Genomic DNA, 25,890 nt, shown 5'->3' on the forward strand with positions numbered 1-25,890 from the left:
CTGTGAAAGTGCTTCACTCAATATGCCAACAAATTTGGAAAACTCAGCAGTGGCCACAGAACTGGAAAAGGTCAGTTTTCATCCCAATCCCAACGAAAGGCAATGCCAAAGAATGCTCAAACTACCACACACTTGCACTCATCTCACATGCTAGTAAAGTAATGCTCAAAATTCTCGAAGCCATGCTTCAGCAATACGTGAACCGCGAACTTCCTGATGTTCAAGCTGGTTTTAGAAAAGGCAGAGGAACCAGAGATCAAATTGCCAACATCTGCTGGATCATGGAAAAAGCAAGAGAGTTCCAGAAATACATCTATTTCTGCTTTATTGACTAAGCCAAAGGCTTTGACTGTGTGGATCACAAGAACTGTGGAAATTCTTCAAGAGATGGGAATACCAGATCACCTGACTTGCCTCCTGAGAAATCCGTATGCAGGTCAGGAAGCAACAGTTAGAACTGGACATGGAACAACAGACTGGTTCCAAATAGGCAAAGGAGTACATCAAGGCTGTATATTGTCATCCTGCTTATTTAACTTATATGCAGAGTACATCATGAGAAACGCTGGACTGGAAGAAACACAAGCTGGAATCAAGATTGCTGGGAGAAATATCAATAACCTCAGATATGCAGATGACACCACTCTTATGGCAGAAAGTGAAGAGGAACTGAAAAGTGTCTTGATGAAAGTGAAATAGGAGAGTGAAAATGTTGGCTTAAAGCTCAACATTCAGAAAATGAAGATCATGGCCTCCGGTCCCATCAATTCATGGGAAATAGATGGGGAAACAGCAGAAACAGTGTCAGACTTCATTTTTTTGGGCTCCAAAATCACTGCAGATGGTGACTGCAGCCATGAAATTAAAAGACGCTTACTCCTTGGAAGAAAAGTGATGATCAACCTAGATAGCATAATTCAAAAGCAGAGACATTACTTTGCCGGCTAAGGTCGGTCTAGTCAAGGCTATGGCTTTTCCAGTGGTCATGTATGGATGTGAGAGTTGGACTGTGAAGAAGGCTGAGCACCGAAGAATTGATGCTTTTGAACTGTGGTGTTGGAGAAGACTCTTGAGAGTTCCCTTGGACTGCAAGGAGATCCAACAGTCCATTCTGAAGGACATCAGCCCTGGGATTTCTTTGGAAGGACTGATGCTAAAGCTGAAACTCTAGTACTTTGGCCACCGCATGAAAAGAGTTGACTCATTGGAAAAGACTTTGATGCTGGGAGGGATGGGAGCAGAAGGAGTGAAGAATCAAACTTCTCCATTTTGTGAGGTTCCAGGAAAAGAGCCTTTGGAAATCCCCTGACCTCACCCCACCACCTGCAAACCAATCAGAACCCTTGGCCAACCTGGGAAATTCGAATCAAGCCCGGGAAAGGAGAACCAATCAGAACTCAACACCTAACCCTTCACCAGAAGGTGATGAGTCAGACCCGGAGACTCCCGTTTTTCGAATTTTTTGCTCGATAATACCCTATATAAGCAATGTAACCCAGAGCTCAGGGCTCCTCCCTATAGCTACTGCGTCGGTATCGGTGGGAGCCCCAGCTCGAGCTTGGTAATAAAATCTCTCTTGCTTTTGCATCAGATATCGGCTCCCTGGTGGTCATTGGGAGATTTCGTGACCTGGGCATAGCATTTGGGGGTTCGTCCAGGATCTCCCACCGGCTCCACGGGAAGACCGATCCGGAGAGTCCTCTGCAGCTGGTAAGCTTTTTTCTGTCTTTCTTTTCACTCCTGGTAGGGCCTGGTTTCTGAGACCAGTATACGCGCCGGAAAGTCACCAGTGGGGGTCGTTGGGAGACGTCCCCGACCCCGGCGTGGGGGGACAGAGTGCCCCTCTTCTCTGTAGATGATAGCAGGTCGCTCCCGCTAAACGGCCAGAGGCTGTTGTCATTCGGTTTTACCTCCGGACTCCCGGAGGTGTATTTCTCCTGTCTCTGTCTGTCTGTGTGGCTGTTCGTATTGTCTGTGTTAATTTACCAACATCTGACTGATCCAGGGACGATGGGGCAACGCCATTCTAGCCCCACACCTCTATCCTTGGTTACTGATAATATTAAGGAGGTCAAGATGCGCGCTCATGACCTCGGTGTAGAAATTAAAAGGAATAAATTAATCACTTTTTGCAGCACAGAATGGCCGACCTTCCATGCAGGCTGGCCCTCAGAAGGCACCTCTGACTTGGGAACTGTACACCGAGTCCAAGATATCATCTTCTGACTGCGGATCAGACACCCTGACCAAGTTCCCTTTGTCAGCATATGTGTCTCCTCGGACAATTCATTTCTGAGTGTTAGACAAAAGCCCAGTTTCTGGCCCTGGAAGGGTCCCTCTTCCTGCAAAAAATGGCGACTCTGGCGGGGACTCTTCTTTGCCGAGACTGACATCCTGTCCACTCAGGGTACTCAGGGGCCAGCTTGCCTGCCAATGGACCAGACCCAGCGGCCGCAACTGGGACCCTTTTGTCCCTGGTCTCCTCCTGATGCGGACAACTGGCCAGAGTGCCCCGACCGGTAAGGTACAAGAGACTTTATTGATCTCTCTCCCCTTCTCTCTCTATCTCCTCTCCTTAACCCTTCCTATCCTTCCCTGTTTTTCTAGTCCCCCGGTCCTGGATGCAGGAATCTGGTCTAAGGGCCCTCAGCCTGAGCTGAGGATTGGAGACTGATCACCTCCTCTTGGCAGAGAACTCGAATTCTGGTTCTGATTTCTGGTAGGGCCGAGTTCCAGTCCTCCCTTCTCTGGAGGCCCAGGGAAAAGTCCCGTAATGCCTGGGTATCTGTAGGTGGCAGGAGACGTCTGTAAGGCCACCCCTTTTGCCCCCACCTCTCCCGCCTCCTCTCCCGCCTCCTCTCCCTTCTTTTTCAACCTGGCTTCCTTTCCTTCCTTGAAATCTTTGATGTTAGTACTTGGATCTGAAGTTCTGTGTCTCTATAGGAGGTTTTCTGAGAGACTGTATTTTTGTATTTAAGGGCTTCTCTGGTGGAGCCGAGGTTAAAGCCTGCAATATGGGAGACCTGGGTTCAATCCCTAGGTCGAGAAGATCCCCTGGAAAAGGAAATTTTGCTTTGTCTGGCAACCATGTGGTTTAGACCTGCCGCCATTTTGTTAAAACTTGATTTTCTTTCCCTGTGCCTTGAGACCAGGGCTCTCAGGAACACGTATCTAGACCATCTCTAGCTCCTGACACTGAGGAAAAAGGAAAAAAAAAAAGACTTGAAGCTAGATCTTACACTGTGTCTGTCTAAATATGTCTTGGTAATATTTTTGTATATGAGCTCTATTTATTTGGCTTAAAAAAAGGTAAGTGCTTACAAATCAAGTAATTCTAAATTAAATAAATTCCAGGTTTATGTGAACTGGGAAATATTCAGTGTTAAATACCTGATATTAATGTTTGCTTGTTGACCTATTTAATATAGACATGTCTTAGAGTACTTAACGTTCAGTTCAGTTCAGTCACTCAGTCGTGTCCGACTCTCTGCGACCCCATGAATCACAGCACGCCAGGCCTCCCTGTTTATCACCATCTCTCGGAGTTCACTCAGACTCATGTCCATCGAGTCTATGATGCCATCCAGCCATCTCATCCTCGGTGGTCCCCATCTTCTCCTGCCCCCAATCCCTCCCAGCATCAAAGTCTTTTCCAATGAGTCAACTCTTTTCATGAGGTGGCCAAAGTACTGGAGCTTCAGCTTTAGCATCATTCCTTCCATAGAAATCCCAGGGCTGATCTCCTTCAGAATGGACTGGTTGGATCTCCTGGCAGTCCAAGGGACTCTCAAGAGTCTTCTCCAACACCACAGTTCAAAAGCATCAATTCTTTGGCGCTCAGCTTTCTTCACAGTCCAACTCTCACATCCATACATGACCACAGGAAAAGCCATAGCCTTGACTAGACGGACCTTAGTCGGCAAAGTAATGTCTCTGCTCTTGAATATGCTATCTAGGTTGGTCATAACTTTTCTTCCAAGAGATTTTATAAATTATAATGTATATTATTTCAATAACCCTGAGGTGTGTACTATTATATCCCTGTTTGAAGATAAGGAAACTGAAGCATAGATGTTATGTGTTTTGCCCAAGGTCAGAAATCTTGTTCATGGTAGACTGGGTTCCGATTCACTCTCTGGACTCAAGATCCCATACCTGGCTTCTCCTCAGTTCAGTTCAGTCCTTCAGTCCTGTCTGAGTCTTTGCAACCCCGTGGACTGCAGCATTCCAGGCTTCCCTGTTCATCACTTCCAGATGTTGCCCTGTTCATCACTTCCAGTGTTCAGCACTTCCAGAGCTTGCTCAAACTCATGTCCATCAAGTCAGTGATACATCCAACCATCTCATCCTCTGTTGTCCCCTTCTCCTCCCGCCTTCAATCTTTCCTAGCATCAGGGTCTTTTCCAATGAGTCAGTTCTTTGCATCAGGTGGTGAAAGTATTAGAGATTCAGCTTTAGCATAAGTTCTTCCAATAAATATTCAGGACTGATTTCCTTTAGGATTGACCAGTGTGAACTCCTTGCAGTCCAAGGGACTCTCAAAAGTCTTCTCCAGCACCATAGTTTGCAAGAATCAATTCTTCAGCACTCAGCCTTCTTTATGGCCCAACGCTCACAGCCATACATGACTACTGGAGAAACCATAGCTTGACTCGACAGAACTTTCTTGGCGAACTAATGTCTCTGCCTTTAAATATGCTGTCTATGTTGGTCATAGCTTTTCTTCCAAAAAGCAAATGTCTTTTAATTTCATGGCTGCAGTCACCATCTGCAGTGATTTTGGAGCCCAGGAAAATAAAGTCTGTCACCGTTTCCATTGTTTCCCCATCTGTTTGCCATGAAGTGATGAGGCCGTATGCCATGATCTTAGTTTTTTGAACGTTGAGTTTTAAGCCAGTTTTTCACTGTCCTTTTTGACTTTCATCAAGAGGTTCTTTAGTTCTTCTTTGCTTTCAGCCATAAGGGTGGTGTTATCTGCATATTTAAGGTTATTGATATTTCTCCCAGTAATCTTGATTCCATCTTTTACTTCATCCAGCCTGGCATTTCTCATGATGTACTCTGCATATAAGTTAAATAAGCAGGGTGACAATATATAGCCTTGATGGACTCCTTTCCCAATTTGGAACCAGTCTGTTGTTCCACATCCAGATCTAGCTGTTGCTTCTTTACCTGCATACAGATTTCTCAGGAGGCAGGTCAGGTGGTCTGGTATTCCCATCTCTTGAAGAATTTTCCAGTTTGTTGTGATCCGCACAGTCAAAGGCTTTTGTGTAGTCAATGAAGCAGAAGTAGATGTTTTCTGGAATTCTCTTGCTTTTTCTATGATCCAGTGAATGTTGTCAATTTGATCTCTGGTTCCTCTGCCTTTTCTAAATCCAGCTTGACAATCTGGATTTCCTCTGTTCACATACTGTTGAAGCCTAGCTTGGAGAATTTTGAGCATTACCTTGCTAGTGTGTGAGACGAGTGTAATTGTGTGGTAATTTGAACAGTCTTTGATATTGCCTTTCTTTGGGATTGGAATGAAAACTGACCTTTTCCAGTCCTGTGGCCACTGCTGAACTTTCCAAATTTGCTGGCGTACTGAGTGCAGCACTTTGACAGCATCATCTTTCAGGATTTGAAATAGCTCAGCTGGAATTCCATCACCTCCACTAGCTTTGTTTCTAGTGATGCTCCTAAGGCCCACTTGACTTCACACTCCAAGATGTCTGGCTTTAGGGGAGTGACCACACCACCATGGACATCTGGGTCATTAAGACCTTTTTTGTATAGTTCTTCTGTGTGTTCTAGGCCAAAGGACTAGAGCACCCCCCAAATCCCCTTCCTTCTCGGGTCTCCAGTCACATCTCAGGAGTGCACATCCTGGGCTGAGCCCACCTGAGCAGGTGCCGCCCTCCCTCTGTTCTGTTTAGGGGCCCCGGGGGATGGGAGGAAGCCCTCAGACACACCTGCCCCCACATCCAGGCTCTGCCCCTGCTTAACCTGCTGCCTCAGACCCTGACCTCACCTCTCTGGGCTTCCGTTTCCCTTCTTCTGTCAATTAGTGGCAATCATCCTTTTCTCAGACATTCATCCTGAGGATGGGGAGTTAGGTGGAGTCTCAACCCCCTATTTACTCAGGAGTCTTCCTCGGCCTGATTGTGAACAAGATCCAGTTGTTCTCAGCTCTGCAGATGCAGCCACCAGCTGTGCATCTCTTCAATAAACCACACACACCTCTGGGCCCAGATATACACCAGGAAGCAAAAGGGAAAGCGAAAGCCCTCATGTCTGAGTCACTCAGGCCTGCCCACCCACCGGGCCCTACCCTGGGCTATTGCCCCCTTCCTGTTGAGCCCGTAGAGAAACAAGCTCAGCTCTGACATGCCAGGTCCTTCTTGGCTCAGCACATCTCTCCCTGGATCTGTGAAGGAAGACCTGCCACCAACAGACTGTGAGGCCCTTGGCAAATCACTCTCCCACCCTGTGGGCTTTTTCCCAGCCCCTCCCTCTCTCCTCCTTTCCCACGTGATACCTGCCTGCCTTGCTGATGTTGCTCTGGCCAATGGGGTAAAGTTTGCTGCCAGGCCTTTGATCTAGAAGAGGAGAGCTGGATGCTTACCCCATACCACACCCCGCTCCCCGCACCAGCACCCACCGTGAGCTCTGGAGCAAGGCCAAGGCTGGGCGAGGAGCCTGGAGTCAGGGTCCATCCTGCTGCACTGTGAGCAGGCTTTTCCAGATACAGGGGAAGCGGGACCTGGGGGTAAAGTGGAGACGGGCTTGGCAAGGGGACAAGCTGCGGTCAGCAAAGGGGAAGTAATGAGTTAGACTTGCAGACAAACACAGAACCTCCGCCCTGAAGGAACCTTACATCTGGGTGTCTCTGCCCATGTGCACTTCTACCGAAGGTCACAGTGGGCATTGGGGTTCAGGTAGCTTTACCTTAGGTAAACAGATAAAAAGCTTTTTAAAATTTTTTATGTTTAACAGGCAATGTAAAGTCAAGAGTGGGTTTAGCAGCCTTAGGAGACAGAGGAGCTAAGCAGCAGAGGCTGAGCAGGTGCGGCCACCGGCAGGAGAGCCGGCTGGGACCACACATGGTTTGGAGCAGGGCTGTGATAGAGCAAGTCTCTTATCACCGATCGTCATTGACAGGGACACGGGGCCCAGCCCCGCTCATCACTCATCTGAGTGTAAACCCTTGGTAGATATTCTGTGCAAGCAACACAGCTTGCTGAAAAGAAGCAGATTTAGTGTAAATACTGACCTCTGCAACTTAGCACAACACTGCTAGTTAGGTTTAAGCCCCAGGAACAAGCAAACGAGGTTGTGTGCAGCTGGTGTGAAGGTGGCTCTGTGACTTACAAGGTACCTTTGAGACAGGGGAGCAGCAGCTTAAAGCCACCCAGTGCCAGGGCCTGCAGAGAAACTAGAAACCACACCAGAGGCCCTGCGGGGAGGGACTCAGGTCCTGGGTGGTGGGCACGTGCGTGCAGCACAGACCCCTGCCCGTCTCTCCCCATGTGGGACAGGACAGCAGGTGGTGACAGACAGCCGTGTGACCTGGGCTCCAGGAAGGCAGATACACTGCCCCATACCCAGGACAGCTGTGCTACAGAAACACCACATGCTTGCTCCACATCCTCCTGGGACAGGACACTCTGTTTCCTCCTGACCAATCAGCTCAACCTGGATGCAGGAAAGAGGCTGGAAGCACATAGAGGCCTCACCCTGGACAGTCCTTCCCAGGCAGGGGCCATGGCCACGTTCCTGACCCTGGGCCCAGCTTCCTCCTGCTCTCCGTAGGGTGATACCACCTGCTTTCAGAGGTGCAGTGAGGATCTGATAAGGACCCAGGTGACAGTGCTGTCACAACGATGGCCCAACCCAGGCTCCACAGGAGTGAATTTCCCCGCAGGAAAGAGGAACAGGGAGTGGGATCCCAGTGGAGACTGGCATCAGAGGAGCAATGTTCCTGGAGATCGGGTCCCTACTGCACCTCCCTGTTGCCTGCACGTATGTAACATACATGCAGAGTACTGAGAAAGGGGCTCAACAGAGCAGGAGAAGCACTGGCATCGCGCTGGGGCCCTTCACCCCTGACATCCCTGCAGATGCAGCATGTGGAGGTGATTCGAGTTTGGCTCCACTGGGGAAGTGAGCGGTGCACTTACGGTCGTGTGTGGGCTGCTTGGACCCAGAACAGGGTGAGAAGAGTCATGTCTGTTGGTCTGAGAAGAGGGCACATGTGCATCCAGGAAGCACTCCATCTGGAGCCTCTTGACCTGAGACTTTACCCCCAGGGGTCAGGGTCCCTGTTACCTATTCATCTTCTCATCCTTCAGCCTGACCCACTGGTCCAAAAATCTAGTCCCTGGACCCAAGCTATTCTGTGTCCTGAGAATTTGACACTGGGATTCCTGGTGCCTGGACCTAAGCCCCCTGCTGGCGGGGGCCTCAGGGGACAGACCGTGAGCTCCTGCAGGGGGACCTGTCCTGCTTCCTGTACTTCCTGAACTGTGCGAGTTTGGGGGTTTCTTTCCTTTCTCTGACCTGCCCTGCTTCCCCCAGCACCCTCTTCTGTGCTCACTTAGTCAGACTCAGTTTCTGTTGCTCAGAACCACAGGGATCTCTCCTGACACAGGGCTCACTGTGGAATTGCATCAATCACACATTGAGCTCAGTGGGGTCCAGCTCTAAGGGCTCAGGGAGACATGGGGGTGGACATTGAATGGTTCTGTACCCAGTGCCTGAAACCCTGGCCAGGAGTCTGTGCAGGATGGGAATTCTCCAGGAAGTGATGAAGAAATGAACTCCTATTTCTGAAGGTCAGGCAGGCGATGGCCATGACTGCTGATGGTCCGATCCCTGAACTGATCCTTCCCCAGACCCACTCCGGTATTCTTGCCTGGAAAATCCCATGGATGGAAGAGACCGGCAGGCTAGGGTGGCAAAGAATCTGACATGACCTAGCAACCTTACTTTGCCTGTTTTTTTTTTTTTTTTTGCTGACATCTTCAGGAAGGAATGGAAGGGCAAGTTGAAGCCTCAGGGTAACACTGGCTGAGGAGTCAGAGTCAGAGGCACTGAGGAAAGTCTTCTGAGGGAGGTTTGGGCAACAGTGGGGAGAAGGCTCTGCAGCACGTGGGGAGGGACTGAGATGTCCTGCAATCATTTCCAGGACCCAGGTCTCTGGATTCCTGCCCTGGGCTCCAGACATGGAAGCCTGTTTGGTGCTCACATGCTCCACACGTGGAAACAGAGAGTCGGTGCCCTGTGGAGCAGGCCCATGGGGATGAGAGCCACACCCAGATGCTCCCCTTTCCTCCCGGGAGAGGAGGAGCCTGAGGCATCCCATGAAGGCTCCTCAGAAGGTCCTGGCAGGTGCAATCCCAGATGGGTGACCAGGTCAGAACATGGCCTTGGATGGCCTTTCCCTCCATCCCTGCTCCCATCTCCCAGCCCCTCAGTCCTGCCCCTAGGGATGGAGTGAGCCTGGCCTCCAGCTCTGCCCTCAGGAGACCCCAGGCTCTGGCAAGCTGCTTTGGTCTGCAGTTAAGGTTTGGCATCTGTGCTCAGAGTCATGGGCAGCCAGAGAAAAGCTGGAGGTGAGTACTGCAAAGGTCAATATACTTAAGGGTCATTCTAGCCCTGTGTGGGGAATAGCTGAGTGGGGCAGGGCAGTGCCCCAAGGTAAACACAGGAATGTGGTTCTAGAAGCTCCTACAGGAGTCCTGGTGAAACGTGAAGGCAGCCTGGGTGAGGTGTGTGCTGTCTCTCTCTCCTCTCTGTTTATGGCTGACCCTCTCTCACACTTGCACACAAGCCTTCTTCTCTAAATCACCCTTGGGTTCCCCGTGTCCATTGGTCCCCGGGGCTGGAGAAGGAGCATCCCCCTGCTCAGCCCAAGTCAGATGACACGGGTATCCCCGAGTATCCCACGGTGCCTGTGGGGATCCAGGGTCTGAGGGAAACGATTGGATGGGAGCCCAGTGGGCAGGCAGGAAGATCAATGGAGGATGTGCGCCCTGAGTCCCTGCGAGTCAGGCTCCCAGGGAAGAAGGTCACGCATCTGGAGCCCAGGTGAGCCCCTCTGTCAATGTAAGGAAGCCTCAGTGTATCAGCTCGTATTTACTAAAACAGAGTCTGGTGAACACAAGGTGGAGAGAACCAGAGCAACCTGAAATATCTTATCCAGCCTCACCCCCAGCTGAAGAAGAAACCAACGGTCTGAGAGTCGTGTCTTTGGCCCAGGCTGTTTCATCTCCTGACACTCCGAAAAGTTCCGTGACCTGTTTCTGCCTCCTTGTTTCTCCTACTTTCTTTCTTAAAATCACCCTCTGTTCCTGCTCCACACTTGGACTCTCATGGAAACTCCACTGGTCTCTCAGTGCACTCTGGACCCAAAGAGCTCCTGGCACCTTGTCGTGTGCTCCACCCACGGTGTTTTCACATCACTGCTGCCACCAACATATCACCACCATTGTCATCAAGAAGCCGCCGCCTGAAGCTCCACATAGACAATTCTTCATGGAGACGTACACGTGGCCAGCAGATACATGAAAACATACTCAGCATCACTAATTATAGAGAAATGCAAACCAAACCACAATAAGTCATCTCCCCAACAGCAATCACAGGGGCCGCCACCTCCATCTACACTGCTCTGAGGCTGAGGAGAAAGGGAACCCTCTACACTGCTGGTGGGAATGTATATTGGTACAGCCACTATGGAAGACCATAGGGAGTTTTCTTAAACAACTGAAAATAGAGCTACCATATGATTTAGCAATCCCACTTCTGGGCATATATCTAGAAAAAATTAAAGCTCTAGTTTGAAAAGATACATGTACCCTGATGTTCATAGCAGTACTATTCATAACGGCCAAGACACAACATTAACCAAAATGTCTGTTGACAGATTAATGAATAAAGCAAATGTGGTGCATGTATACATACCATGGAATCCTACACAGCCATAAAGAAGGATGAAATAATATTATCTGTAACAATATGTATGGATCTAGAGATTGCTATACTGAGTGAAGTAAGTCAGACAAAGACAAACGTGATATTAACTTATATGTAGAATCCAGAAAATAATACAAATGAACTTAGAGAATAGAAACAGACTCATAGACATAGAAAATGAACTTTTTACCAAAGTTTTGGAGGGATAGGTAAATTAGGAGATGAGAAAAACAGAGACACACCAGATAAACAAGGACCTGCCTACTGTAGTAGCATAGGACCAGAATTCAATATTTTGTAATAAACTATAATGGAAATTGGAAAAAAAAGAATAGAGACATACACATGCTCAGATGCTCTGTCATGTCTGACTCTCTGCAACCCCGTGGACTGTAGCCTGCCAGGCTCCAGTGTCTAAGGGATCTCCCAGACAAGAATATTGGAGTGGGATATCATCTCCTCCTCCAGGGAATCTTCCCTACCCAGGAACCAAACCTGTGTCTCTTGCTTTGCAGACTCATTCTTTACCACTAGCGCCACCTGGGAAGCCCAGATAAATACATAGATATCTGTATAATTGAAGCACTTTGCTGTATACCTGAAATTAACAGAATATTATAAATCAATTATCCTTCAATAAAACAAACAAACAAAATAGTCACTGCCTAAATAAGACACATCAGCTAGGGCCAAAGGTGAGTTGATGTTGGAGGAGAGGTCTAGAGACCAGCACCAGGGGAAGACTCTTCTTGCTGGGACATCACAGCCTGTGGAGGGCGAGAGAGGAGCCCCTGCTACTTCTGGATCCCAACAACCCTGACTGACTTTCTTCCACTTTCAACGCCTTTAAACACCTGGCCTCTCACTGCCAGTTCGCCTGCCGCTCCCTTTATTCTGCCTCCAGTGTCGTCTTTAGTCCAAAGTAAGTGGTTTCTGATGGGAGGGGAGTTTGGGGGAGGATGGATACATGTGTATGAGTGGCTGAGTCCCTTTGCTGTTCACCTGAAACTATCACAGAATTGTTAATCAACTATACTCCAATACAAAATAAAAAGTTCTTAGTATGAAAAAAAGTGGTTTCTTCCCACCTCTCATTCTCTGGTTCCCCCTCCTCCCTTATTCCAGGCTCCAGGCCCCTTCCTTCTCTCTCCTCATCTATCACCTACATCCACCCCTTCCCTGCTGTGCTCAACCACAGAAATGCCAAATTCCTAACACCCAGCTTCTTTAATGTGGTCTCCCTCTCCTTCCCTCTGAAAGGTACCTCTGCACTTTAGCCCCTCACATGTCCTGGACCCTGCACTGCTCTGGGGGTGGCTAAATCACTTTTCTGTCCTCCTGCAGACTCTCATAGATCTGGGTGAGCTCCTCCAGCTTCCTCTCCAGCTCCCAGGCCCGCTGCCTCAGGGTTTCAGCTGCTACTGTCTTGGCACCATCGTGCAGGTGCATTGACTCCTTCACCAGGAAGCCCACATCCACCAGGAGGAAGAGCCCTGCAGTGGCCAAGCCCACGATCCGGGCTCCTTTGGTAATTGCTGAAGCTGTGGCTTTGAAACCTGCCTCTATCTGCTGGATGGCTGGGACTGAGATCCTCCCAGGGCTCATGTAGACGCTTGCTTTGGCTGAAGAGCCAGGGTTGGCATTGCCTGTCTCCAGGGCATGGATGTGCATTTCAATGCACTGTTCAGCTTCTGTGACTTTCTCTGTTGTGTCAACAATGTGCGGGTTGCTCTTGAGTACCTCTAGGAGAACCTTCCATTTCTTGATGACAGTTGACATCATGAGACTGGCTTCGGTCTCTGCTGATGACCTCTTCACATGTTCGATGATACTGGTGGACACACTGGTCACAGCAGCTGCTGCTCCCAGCCCTATCCCAGTGCCCAAGAGCACCACACTGGCCCCCATTGTCACGGGTGCCAGAGCCAGGCCAATGATGGTCAGAATACCAGACACAGCACCGGTGCTGTGGGCCATCACGTTGGAGATGGTACACCCCTTATGGACCTTCTCAACCTTGTCTGCGAGCTCATGTAACTTGCCTGTGAACTCCTCCAGCTGCCGTTTCACCCGAGGAAACTTTTTCAGAAACCGCCTCCTGTCTAGCTGCTCTTTGGGGAGTCTTTCTTGGTCCTGCTCATCCAAGGCTCTTTTCAATTCCTTCAGATATTTGTGTAGTTCATCCGCATCTTCTCTGTAACAAAGAAGGTCAAGGGATTAGCAAGGCAGTTTGCGTGTCTGTAAAACTGGCTGCATAATATCTATTCTGCATAAATACAGATATTTTCTTATAAATCATTAGAAAAGAATTTTATAAATGTAAAAATTTCTCTTTCAACCTTAAACACATTTCATAGTTTATAGATGCTCCATCTTGAAATAGGAAACCTTGGAATAGGTAAAGGAAAGTCACCTTAGGATACTGGCAACTTAAGAGAGGTATTGGAGAGAATTCCCAGGTGGTCCAGAGGTTACAACTCTGCACTCCCACTGCCGACCTTGACTCAATCCCTGGTTGGGGAATGAGGATCCCACAGGCCATATTTCTCAGCCAAAGAAAAGGTATGTGGTAACGACGTCACACAGGTGCGTCTATACCATCACTTTGAAAGAGTTTTTGGAGAGGGAACCCCACAGGTAAACAAAGACATGTAGGACTGGAGGAGAAAAGCTTCATTCTAGGGCCTCAGTGTGTAGTGAGAAGTCTCCCTGTTCTTTGCCCTTGGCTACTGGGAAATGGTCCCTAAGCCCTGAGAATTCTGGCTGATAGGCGTGTCCTTGCCTGCCTGGGCCTTTGGTCACTGGTCAGTGTGACAAGGTGACGAGTGACCCAAGGTCTCTGGGTCCCATGGTATCAGTTCTGCCATCTGGTAGAGCTGGACACTAGGGCACGAGTCTGACTTCCAGGAGGGGCTGGAGATGACAGGTCAGGGTAATTTGGCTTTTAAGCAAGATGAGTGTCCCTGATGGGCAGTACTCCGTGCATCTTGTCACACACCGAATCCAGTTCACTAACGTGTCCTGAGGACAATGGAAGCTTCGTATGTGAAACCTACCCAGACTCTGCCCTGTGGCTGGTGGGGACTTTTATCCTTCCCTGTAGTAAACTGTAGCTGGGATCATGAAGCTTTCAGTGAGTCCTGTCTATTCTATAGGGAATTCTTGAACCTGAGAGTTGCTTTGAGGATCCCCTAAATTTCCACTGAAGTCAAAGTAAGGGCAGTCCTGGGCACTGTGCCCCTACACTTTGCAGACTGGCTGTCTCTATGACTTAGAATTTTTTAAACCCCCAAAGTCAGAGCTAGAAGGCACCTTATAATATTTGGTCTGCCATCTGCTGTCTTCTAAGCATTGAGCCCTTGACCTTCTCAGCAGAAGGTCACTGGGTCCACCCACTGCCCCAATTGACAGGGAAGCGGGAGATGTGCTCTGAGCCCTGGTTTCCCTAGGACTCTCCAGCTCACCTCACTGACTCCTGACCCGTCACCCAGCACCCTCAACCGCTCAGGGGTCACCAACCTAACTCACAATTTACCTGGTGACAGCTTCACCTGCCTGCACCCAAAGACCGTGTGCAACCTGTGGAACCTCTAAAGATTCAAGGGACTTGAGGAAACACCCATCTGAACAGCTGAGCCTGAGGAGACCGGCCCTTGCACAGCTGGTGGAGGAAGCATTTTCCTCTTGGGTGGGGAGGTGTGAGGCTCCTCAGAATCCCTCAAATGTCACACAATCACAGCCACTCATTGTGACCCTGGAGGGCTCCCTGAGCCATACGGTCATCACACTTTCAGGGGGACTCCACGTAGACTAGAAGAGGGTCCCAGATGGAGTGAGAAGCCAGGTCCCAGGCAGGGTGTGCAGACACAGTCATCCAGGGCCCTCTAGTCCAGCATGAGGGGAGCCCATCAGGGAGGGAAGAAATGTCCCCTCTCCCACTCAGGGGACCTCTGCTAGGGTCACAGTCCCTTCAGTTCCATGTCCTTAGGGCCCACTCTTCTCACTCTAGTCCTGGCCCTGCTGCTCAAGCCTGCCTACTCGTCCTCCAACCTGGACCCTCTGCTCCACCCTGACCCTGGGTCTGACCCTGGTGCAGGCCTCCCTGGTCCTTTGGACGAGATGATTGCACTTGGTTCCCCATCTCTGACCCTGCAGTTCACTCTGAGGCCATCACCGCGATCCATCAGACTGAATTGCTATTCCCATTGGACACAGGACAGATCTTAGATTCAAAGTCTTAAGCCAACAGGCCCAGGAGTTGGGCAGGGCTAGATGCAGGATCCCACCAGCTCCTCCAGTTCCTCTCTAGCCTCTCTGCCTTATGGGCCAGCAGGACCCTGCAGGGTTGGTCCAGCTCCTAACATAGGGAATAGAAAGACTGTAGGCAGGCCCAGGACACAAATGGTGGTGTCAGGATTCTCTAATTTGTCCCAAGGGAAAGTCTGCTTGGTTTCCTCACCAGAAAGAAGACCCTTGACCCCTGTCTCTTCCCAACAAGTTTTTTAAATGTTAATATTGACTGAGTACTTACTCTGTGTCAGTCATTATGGGAAGCACTTTACATGCATGAGCTCAGTGTCCTCACAATAAAAATGAAAAGATGAGGAAACTAAAGCTGAGAGCAGTTCAGTAACTTATCCAAGGCCACATAACCTGCCCTTCCTTGCAGGTTTCATCTCTTCTCAACCCACAATCATTCACTGTCAGCAACTGACATGGAGGAAACATTCCTGATGGGATCTTGAGAAGGAACATCTCTGACCCCAACAATAGGGTCCTGCCTGGAGGAGGCGTTCCTGCCAGGAGGAACCTAGCCTGATGCTGGGTGACCTTCCTGGTGCACCTGTGCAGGTTACCTGGACAAATTGGCCTCAGCCTCAATTCTTTCCAGGAATTCATTCAGCAGGAGTAGCAGTTCGTCTCTGCTCAGTGTGTCCCAGAGACATTCAACGACCTCTTCAAAAAAGATCTCAATATCTAGATGAAAGAAAAGGGAGTAAGATTAGAAGAATTTGTGGTGGGACACAAACGTTATTGAGTATAAAGTAGTTAAAATTTATCTTGCTGAGCAGCAGTCACCTAGGGCGCTCTTGGTGAGGTCACCTAGGGTTATGGATGGACTGTCCCACCACAACCCCCAAGTTGTGTTGAAGAGTTAACCCCTTGGTGACCTTTCTGAAGATAGGGCTTGTAAGGAGGTTAGGTGAAATGAGGTCCTAGGTGGGATTCCCAGGTAAATTGAGATCATAGGTGGGATTCCCAGGGAGTTCTAGTGGTAAAGAACCTGCCCGCCAATGCAGGAGATGTAAGAGAGGCGGGTTTGATCCCTGAGTCAGGAAGATCCCTTGAAGGAGGGCATGGCAAGGCACTCCAATATCCTTGTTTGGAGAATCCCATGGATAGAGGAGGCTGCCAGGCTGCAGTCCATGCAGTTGCAAAGAGTTGGACATGACTGAGCAACTGAACACACACACACAAAGAGAAGAAAGAGCAAGTGTGACTTGTTAGTTACCACTTCCAGAATAGACTGGCAGCACCGTATAAATGAATGCTTTCGTGTTTGGGCAGTGAAACAATTGAATACTCACGTTAAATGGGATAAAGAATGTAATGACTACAAAGAGCCTCAGATAACTACAGGGTAGGATTACTCCCCAATGAGTTATCAAAATCCCTGTGTGATTTCAGAGATCTGGAGGTTATGGAATTGTAGGTAAGATATTGGTGGCCAGGCTATATATATGTGTGTGTGAGCTGGGACTTGATGTCAAATGTGTTTCGTGGTAAATCCACACAAAGAGGCATTATCCTTATTTCACAGAAGAGGCAAGTGACACTCAGACAGGAGAATGGACAGCCCAAGGCCACAGAGCCGAAAGCCCTGAGGTTGGATCCAAGGTCAAGTGTCAGACATTTCTTGGACCAGACTTTGAATCCTCCTTATATTTAAAACTCCTGTGATTTGTTCATTCTGCTCTATAGCGCACACTGGGGATTCTTTGCAACTCACTTTTGGTGGTGAGCATGCAGTAGTGTATATAGAAGTAGAAATACAATGTGGTGCACACGAAACTTAGAAAACATTACAAACTCATGTCACCTAATTTCAAAAAAGACTTTAGGACCACACGCCATTGAGTAAAACTACCATGTGAGAGGATTCCTGCTTCTGACCACAGACTCTAGGATGGGCAGGGAGGGGATCAACCAGGTGGAGGAGGGGTGGAGCCAGATGTGATCCTCATCACCCCTCCCCTCCAGGTGGGAGGCGGCAAAGGCCAGACTGGGGTTCAGTGCAGGGTCCACTGACCCTTGCAGAGCGGCTGGGCTGATGGCCAGGAAGAGCCGGAGGAAACAGCTTCTGTGGTGATGCCCCAGGGTCTGGGAATGGGAGGAGGCTTGGGACAAGGGGGAGAGCAGGAGACGCTCCAGTGATGCTGGAGGACCTCCTCTCCAGGCCTGCCTGGCCTTGGGGACTCCCATCTGTCGTCCGTGCTCCGCGTGCGCTCTCCCGGCCTCCGTCCTGAGTCACTTGCTGGGGGTGGGAGAGGTGGGAAGTCAGCGCCCTGGTCATGGCTCCCTGAGGAGAGGGCTAGGAAGGAGGCTGCGGGCAGACCCCAGGGTGAGGGAATCTCCCGGTCTCCCTTGGAGGCTCAAGGATGCCTATCCATCCTCTTCATGGCTCTTGATTCCTCTGTAGTTTAACTCAGCCTGGAAACACCTCCCTCAATTCTGGGTCACAAGTAGGAACCTTCCAGAGAAGAGACAGCTGACTACCTGAGCAGTGTCCGAAGGTTTCTGAGCTCATGGTGGCAGCAGGGGGTCTCAGCGATCTCCCTTCAGCTCCTTGTCTGCGTCAGGCTGAAGGGGGTGTGACCTCACCCTTGGGGAGAGAAAAGAGACTGTGAGCTCCACTGTGAGGGAGCAACGGCTGCAGCGAGCAGCGAGGGACAAGTTCTCTGGTGGGTTCCCCCGGGACGGCCACCAGTGCCTCCAGGCACCAGCCCAGTGTGGCTCTCTGTCTCCTGGGCTCTGCTCGTTGTTAAGAAAAGTCATTCACCTCCTACAGCTCCTTCCAAGCCAAGTCAGAGTCCTGCTCTCCTGCTGGGGCACAAGGAGAAGGTATCAGACAGGAGACAGCCATCTGCGAAGCTATAGGAACAATAACACCAGAGACTAGAACAGATAGGAGGTGATACTCTGGAATGAAGTGAGGTTGGGACACCTGTGTTTTTGAATTGGTAATAACTAATATTAATGATCACATTGATCCAGTGTCCTTGACATGCAGGCTCCTGAAACTCACTCAAACTTAGCTGAGACAAATTGTCACGCTGGTGCCAGAGTCTGGACTAGAACCTGGGTCTTTCTGATCCAAATCACATGTGTGTTATGACTATGCTCTACTCCCTATAATGTACAAAAATATTTATTTGTGGATATATGTTAATTCATAAATGACTCTTCCACACTGATGTCTTGCTCCCTGTCAAGTCTCTCCTTGATAAAGTTCCTGGTGATACAGCTCCCATAGCCCAGGTCCTCCTTGCTTCTGCCAGAGCCATTTTTCCCACAAGGGCCTGGAGTCCCACCAGCCCTGCCCAAATTCCTGTATCCCTGCTCTGAGTGGCTGAGACCCCCTGCAGCTGTTCTGTCCTCCTTGCTTTCCCCTCCTGAATATTGGACTTGATGTAGTTTCTAATCCTTTATGTAAATAATAGTGCAAAGAATATTCTGCTTGTATAAAACTTCACCTACATCTGAGACTGTATCCTTAAGCTATATCTAGAAGTAGAATTCAGATCAGATGGCATCAACACCTAAAAAATTTCCATACCTAGAGCCACCATGCTATGCAAACAAACTGTAGCAATTTATGTTCACACTTATAATATGTGAGGGTGTCCATCCTTTCAGATAAATCCATTCTCAGTGGTTTTTCTTTTAAAAACATCAGATCTTTATAATTAAACAATTTATTCTGGTTCTGCATGTGATTATCTCGCCATGGGAGAGGAGGAAGGAAAGCAAGTGTTGATGATGTTGAGCTACTATTTTTAAGAAAGCAAAAGAGTGTCTGTCAACTACTCCTCCTGAGACTTGACTGAAATGATGGTAGAGGTATATATGGGTATAATACCATCTTCTGATAGAGTGCATGGTTTCCATAGTGTAGTGATTATCACATTCACCCTACACGCAAAAGGTCCTGGTTCAGAATCGAGTGGAAACAGCTTCACTTGAGATTTCCTTGTAACTCAGTTGGTAAAGAATCCACCTGCCATTCAGGAGACATGGGTTCGATCCCTGGGTTGGGGAGATCCCCTGCAGAAGGGAACGGCTACCCACTGCAGTATTCTGGCCTGGAGAATTCCATGGACTGTGTCATCCAAGGGATCACAAAGAGTCGGACATGACTGAGCAACTTTCACTTTCACTGAGAAGAGCAACTGGTGCTTGTGATCCTTGCCCTGCATTGGCATCGGCTCTGAAGCTTCACCAGTGGTCCCTCGTATGTTATTCCATTAGCTTCTGAGGTCTGTATCATTGTGCCCTCATTTACAAATAAGGAAGCTGACACATAGATGTTACCTGACTTACCTAAGAGCAGAAGCCTTGCCCTTGGTACACTGGTTCCACCCCACTCACTGGCCCAAGAACCCATAAGCCTGCCTCTCTGCCCTCTGCTGCTAATAAAAGCAAACATGGGAGTAGTAGGAGATTAAAGTCTTTCACGAATATTTGAAGACTCACTGGGTGGAGAAGTAATAGCTGAGTGAAGAGGAGTGCAGCAGAGGGAGAGAAACAGGGAGGGTGTTCACAGGAGAGAAGAACGGTCTGCTGGGCAGAGCCCCAGAGAGGGAGCAAGATGAGAGGGAGGCCGAGAGTGGAGCAGGGGACAAGCCCACCACCCCCACACCCCATTCCATATTCACAGCAGCCTTCACCCTTCACCAGGCTTTTAGAAATTTACTTGAAGATGAGATGCAGGAAAAAAAATAGATTACTTGTTTAATTATGGAGGAAGGTAAAGGATACCCACGAGAGAGACAGACGTGGGATCCAGGAATCAGGAACATCAACCCTGTGGGAAGGGAATCCAAAGATCCCAGCTGAGCACACAGCAGACCTAGAGAGAAACCTATCCAGAATGGGATAAGAAGTGCAGAGTCTGTGGAACAGGGACTCAGTATCACGTGAGGCACACTTGGAAGGAAATGGAGGAAATGCTGAAGATAAACAGTGCAAGGGGTGAGATGAAGCCAGTTAGAAACATCAGGAAAAACTAAAGCGCAAGAGGAGAAGCGGACGACAGAGGACGAGTTGGATGGATGGCATCACCAATTCAAAGGACATGAGTTTGGGTAGGCTCTGGTGATGGACAGGGATTCCTGCTGTGCTGCCGTTAGTTCATGGGGTTGCAAAGAGTCAGACACGATTGAGCGACTGAACTAAACTGAAGTGAACTGCTGAGAGCCATGTGCAGCTATATGGTACAATTTAGATCTTAAAAAATGTATTAAAATGTCACGAAAAATGTAAACTCTTTTGTTGATTAAAAAAAAAATCTAAGTAAATATATCTATGTCCAAGTCCTTTGGAGACCATTTTTAAACTGAAGTAATATTAATATATATAATATGATATAGCTCACTGATGTATAATATAGTGATTCAAAAATCTTAGTTTTATTTCATTTATAGTCATTATAAAATAAGCTTATCTTTGAAAATGAAACAAAGTATTTAAGTATCTGAAGTAAATGTACTTGTTAACTTAAAAATCAAATAAACGTCTAGAGCTTGGGTGCCGAGCACGGAAGGGAGGAGGAAGACTAACATCTCAGGTCACAAAGCTGGGAGTCAAGAAGCAGGAGGTGCAGTCGAGAGCATAAGAAACGAAGATGTGAATAAAGCGCTTACAAGTACAAAGCTTCCTAACAGAGGATATACAATTAGTGGAATAATGATATAAGGAGAAGAAGGGGAAAGGTATAATAGAAAGTATATAAATAAACGAAATCCTTATTTTTCCTAATAAGAAGTAAATTAATGCTATCAAATTTAAGTCAAGAAAAAGCAAAATGCAATACCTACTGCTTATTAGCTATTGTGGTTGATGACTTCCCACTTTGCACAGGCACCTTCCCAATTGCTTGGTATGAATTCACTTCCTTTTGGTTCTCACAATGATCCTATAAGAAAGGAAACTGAAGCTCAGAGGGGTTAAGTAATTTACTCAAAGCACACAGCTAGTGCTAGAGCCAGACTCCAAGTCCAGGTTCCTGTCTCCTGCACACACATTCTCACACCATTCCACCTCCCAATGTAGTAATATCATTTAAAGACATTGATGAACTATCTAAAGAAGAAGCTTTTCCTTGGGAAGGAACGAGCAGAACCCTCTGTACAAACTGACCTGTTTTAACCCAATGCACTTAGAACTGGATTGTTTTAACTCTAAGACAACAGAAGTCACTTTATAGCAGTCAGTAGCCCACAAGAATGGGGTGGTTTCTGGTGCCGTCACCTTAAAGATGACGGAAGCAGCTGAATTAAATGCCAACAAGAAATGTGTGACTCGTGCTGGGACAACTGTCAGAGTAGGAACATGTTCGTGTAGATGAAGCCTAGTTCTCTAGAAAAGCAGGCATGAAAACAGGGTGAAACCAGAATGATGAGTGTGAACGGTGACCTTAGACAGATACTGTCCAGCAGCATCTTGCCCACCCACATGGGCACCCATGCACTTCCGTCTACTCAGAGGAAGGAAGACCCCTTGCAGGGGAGGTGAATTCCAGAGACTGCATCTCTGCTCCTGCAAAGGCAAGGATGCTCTTGAAGGTGATCAGAGCAGTGGTCATAAGGGGGCACCCACATATAATCATCACAATAAAAGATAATGATTGCTATGAATGTTTCATTGAGACAGGCTGAGTCTGTGAAAAGCCATGAGTTCATAATAATATTCAAAGGAGAGGACTTTAGAAAAGTGTGGCCAGAAAGAGATATAAAGGTGAAAAAGAATGCTAGTGGTTATGCAGGAGACACAAGACCAAAGAGATATGGGATCGATGCCTGGGCAGGGAGCATCCCCTGGAGAAAGAAATGGTTACCCACTGCAGTATTCTTCCCTGGGAAGTCCCATGGACTGAGGAGCTGGAGAGCTCCAGTCAGTGAGGCTGCAAAGAGTGGGACATTTCTGAGCTGGTGTCTTTCTCTTGTTTCTATGGTGCAAAGAAGAGTAATGCAATGGGAATTGTTTTGTTGTGGATTGATTTATAAATAAGAGGAGTCTTGAAGTCTCTGGGTATATTCCTTTCTGTTTTATTTACATGAATGTTTATAGAGGATTGAGAAAGAAAGAGCCCCTGACATCCGGGGGCTGGCCTGGTGTCACAACAGGGCGCTGCTCTTCTCCCTTTGGATGTAAAGGCTCTCACAGAACTCCAGCCTCACACAGGGTCACCCTGAGAGCAGGAGCGAAGGAGACAGCAAACACCCGTCACTGCACCCCCACCAACACCACGCCCCTCCCCTGGCTGAAAAGCAAGACTGCCCCTTCTTTACCAATCACAGCTTCATCCTCGCTCTGCTCGCCCCTCTCCATAGATGACTTACTGAGAGCCCGGTGGTAGTGCTACCTCCCATTCCCCGCAGCACCGCATCTAGAGCAGCCCCATTGCCTTAGAGCTTCCCCCGCATCCCCTCACCTAAGCTCCAAGCCTAGAATTTTTCTTCCTGCACCTTCCTCTGCGATGTTCCCAGCTCTCCCTCAGGATGAGTAACCATCAGCTTGTTTTTAGGGAGTGTGCCTGGTGGCGGAGGCTGGAGGCACCATCATATGGATGGGAGAGAAGTCACAAAGGCAGGCCCTCCTCCAGGTAGATGGAAGAGGTGAGCTGGAGGGCCCCCTGCCCCTTCTCTGCCCCAAAGCTGCAGGACCCCAGGAGCCAGGTCAGCCTATTGAAATCATGAAACATGAGAACAGAGCCAAGTCAGAGAGAAGAGGGGGCTCAGGCAGGAGGGCTGGCTCCTGGGTGATGACAAACAATTGTAAATGCGTTGAACACGGACTCATCCTTCCGTCCGTCCCTCCCATTCTTGGCCTGGTCCTGACCCTTGTCTGGGGCCTCAGCTGGGTGTGGATGCTGATGGTGCTTCCTCTGCTGGAGTCCTCACCAGGGCTTCCTCCTCTGTTAGCCTCTGATTGGTCCCTTTCTGGAAAGGCTGTTGGTGGGAGAGGGGAGGACCCTGGAGAAGCCTGTCCCTGCCCAGCTGCACGGCCAGGCATGCATCCCCCCCTCCTCGTGGGCAGACAGATTCTCCCCAACATCTCCCTCTTGTGCCTGCAGTCACCCTCCCTGGGAAGGGAAAGGAGCATTAGGAAAGTCCCTGGCTGAGCACCTGGACCCTCCCGACTGCCCGAGCTCCCGTGTTCCTCACACTCTCTGTCTCCGCAGGGCCTGCTGCAGGAGACTGACAGCTCCCTGCCACAGGCTGCCCCTCCCCATGCATGTGCTTCCCCACTGGCCTCACCGTGTGACAGGTTACTTGTCCCTGGAGGCCCAGCTCCAAGCCTCCCTCTGCCACCTTCCCCCGTTGCTCCCCAGCTCCTCTTGAGGGCCACACTTTCCTGGTCATGGTCCCTTTTTGCTCAGTTTCTCCAGGTCTGAGAACCCTTCCCACATCATCAGGGGCCCTGTCTCTTCTCTGCTGCTCCTCCTGTCCAGGGCCTCTGGGCACCCTCCTCCCTCCTGGGCACAGTCTGGCCAAAATATGAGGGGCGGGACCCTTTATGCGGAAATGAAACAAGCAGCTTCTCGATGACACAGCACAAGCCCAGTTCCCCCTGTTAAAATTAGAAAGGGAGGGAGGGGAGAAGGAGAAAGAGGAAGAGAATGGAGAAGAAAGGAAAGATCCTAATCAATCAATCATTCTAAAGGATCCAACGTAAACCAGAGAGAAAAAACTGAAGGGACTGAAAGACACTCAGCAGTGGCCACAGGACTGGAAAAGGTCAGTTTTCCTTCCAGTCAGAAAGACAGGCAATGCCAAAGAATGCTCAAACTACCGCACAATTCCACTCATCTCACATGCTAGCAAAGCGATGTTCAAAATCCTCCTAGCCAGGCTTCAACAGTATGTGAACCATGAACTCCCAGATGTTCAACCTGGATTCAGAAAAGGATATTATACTGATGTCTGTAGAGTTTGGCTTTTTATCTTAACATTGCAACACCAAGATGTATGTGAACCTTGTGCAGTGAGCCCTTCTCACTTCTTCCAGTAGAGTCACCTTCCCCACACAGGACCTCCCATAACCGACATCCTGAGCAGAGGGCCTGGCAAACACAGGAAGCCAACGACCTTCGACTCCCCACTTGGTGTCCGGTCTGTCTCCAGGCCAAGTGTCCCCCAGGGCCTGGCACTGAGTCTGGCACTCAGAGGCAGGGTTTTTCAACAAACCTTGATTCCCTGTATCTGAAAAAAATTCCCTTTCCCCCATCAGCCCGAGCCTAGCACCGTCAGGACAGCGCCAAGGTGGCCAGGTCATAGGAGGAGAGGCTCTGACTCCTTGTCCTCCTCCACCCCGTCTGCTTCCTTTAATTTCCTAAATGGCTGAGTACCCGGAACATACACCTTCCTTCTGGGGTCGCTGCTCATGTCTCAGGAGTCCACTTCCTGAGCTGAGCCCACCTGAGCAGATGCCGCCCTTCGTCTGCTCTGTTTAGGGGCCCTCGGCTGGGAGGAAGCCCTCAGACACACTTGCCTCCACATCCAGGCTCTGCCCCTGCTTAACCTGCTGACCTCACCTGTCTGAGGTTCCATTTCCTTCTTCTGTCAGTTAGTGACAATCATCCTTTTCTCAGACAGTCATCCTGAGGATGGGAAAAGGGGATGGGCGGGGTCTTAACCACCTGCTTACTCAGGAACCTTGCTCTGTCCGAGTGTGAACAAATCCAGGCGTTGACATCTGTGCAGATGCAGCCGCCAGCTGTGTGTCTCTGCAGTGAGAACACAGCTGTGCGTCTCAGCAATGAGAACACACACACCCTCTGGGCCCAGATATACTCTGGGAAGCAAAAGTGAAAGTCAAAACCCTTATTTCTGAGTTCTCAAGTCAAACAAACATCCTGCCCACCAGGCGCCACCCTGGGCTAGTCCCACCATATTGCTGACACCCTAGACAAGCAAGTCCAGTCCTGACATTTCACGTCCTTCTTGACACCGTCCACCCTGCCTCGGGATCCTTGAAGGAAGACCTGCCACCAACACAGTGTGAGGCCCTTGGCAAATCACTCCTCCATGTTTCCATCTTCTCACCCACCAACCCCACACTCACCAGCCAGCCTGCCTCGCCCACCTTTGTGCCACCAGCACGTGGTACTGTCCCAGAACACACCAGGTGCTCAGTGCATGCTGGTCACACTCTGCTGCGGAGGGCCTCGCTCGTGTGGCTGCCAGGATTCACTCACCCAGGTTCTTCTGCCAGGGACATCTGCAGCATCCTGCTGGGACAAAGGCTTTCTGCAAAGCCCAAATCTGAGCAGCGTCCTCTGAGAAGCTCCCGTGACCTCGCCTGCAGAGCCCACCGTTTCTTGCACCGCGCCTATGGTGCCTGCAAGAGGGGCCTAAGGCCATCCCTCAGCCACTCTAAGGCCCACATCCACCCCTAGGATCAGATCCCTCTAGACTTAGCCCTGCTGGCAGGGACGGAACTAGTGCCTTTAGTCCCGGTGGCCCACAGGAGGAGGCCCAGCCTTGGTGGTCACTGCCATAAGGTGGATGCAGAAGTTCATGGTAAGGGCTGAGAGCACGCTGCCCTTAACTACCTCGGCTTTTCTCCAACTGACAACAGATATTTTTCTCTCCAAATGGAAGAATTTATCAGAAAACCAGTGTCCTGGCGACTGAGAAATTGTGCAAC

General features: G+C 49.3%; 1 protein-coding gene across 1 annotated transcript; it reads right to left on the bottom strand.

Annotated features, from left to right (window-relative positions):
* Positions 1-12,276: 12,276 nt before the first annotated feature.
* On the bottom strand, positions 12,277-17,767 carry LOC128048197 (apolipoprotein L3-like). The gene is made up of 3 exons (XM_052640600.1): positions 17,737-17,767; positions 15,816-15,936; positions 12,277-13,153 (listed from the first exon to the last, which is right to left on the bottom strand). The coding sequence occupies exons 1-3, from the start codon at positions 17,765-17,767 to the stop codon at positions 12,277-12,279; spliced, it is 1,029 nt and encodes a 342-aa protein (XP_052496560.1).
* Positions 17,768-25,890: the final 8,123 nt, after the last annotated feature.

The sequence above is a fragment of the Budorcas taxicolor genome, chromosome 5, assembly GCF_023091745.1.
Source record: "Budorcas taxicolor isolate Tak-1 chromosome 5, Takin1.1, whole genome shotgun sequence".
Taxonomy (NCBI): Eukaryota; Metazoa; Chordata; class Mammalia; order Artiodactyla; family Bovidae; genus Budorcas; species Budorcas taxicolor.

Excerpts from the sequence above, each read along its gene's own strand:
- LOC128048197 (XM_052640600.1), bottom strand. The coding sequence starts at position 17,767 with ATGAGCTCAGAAACCTTCGGACACTGCTCAG. Across the intron at positions 15,937-17,736 it reads AACCTTCGGACACTGCTCAG|ATATTGAGATCTTTTTTGAA; the intron begins GTAGTCAGCTGT and ends TCTTTCATCTAG. Across the intron at positions 13,154-15,815 it reads GCTGAGGCCAATTTGTCCAG|AGAAGATGCGGATGAACTAC; the intron begins GTAACCTGCACA and ends TCTTTGTTACAG.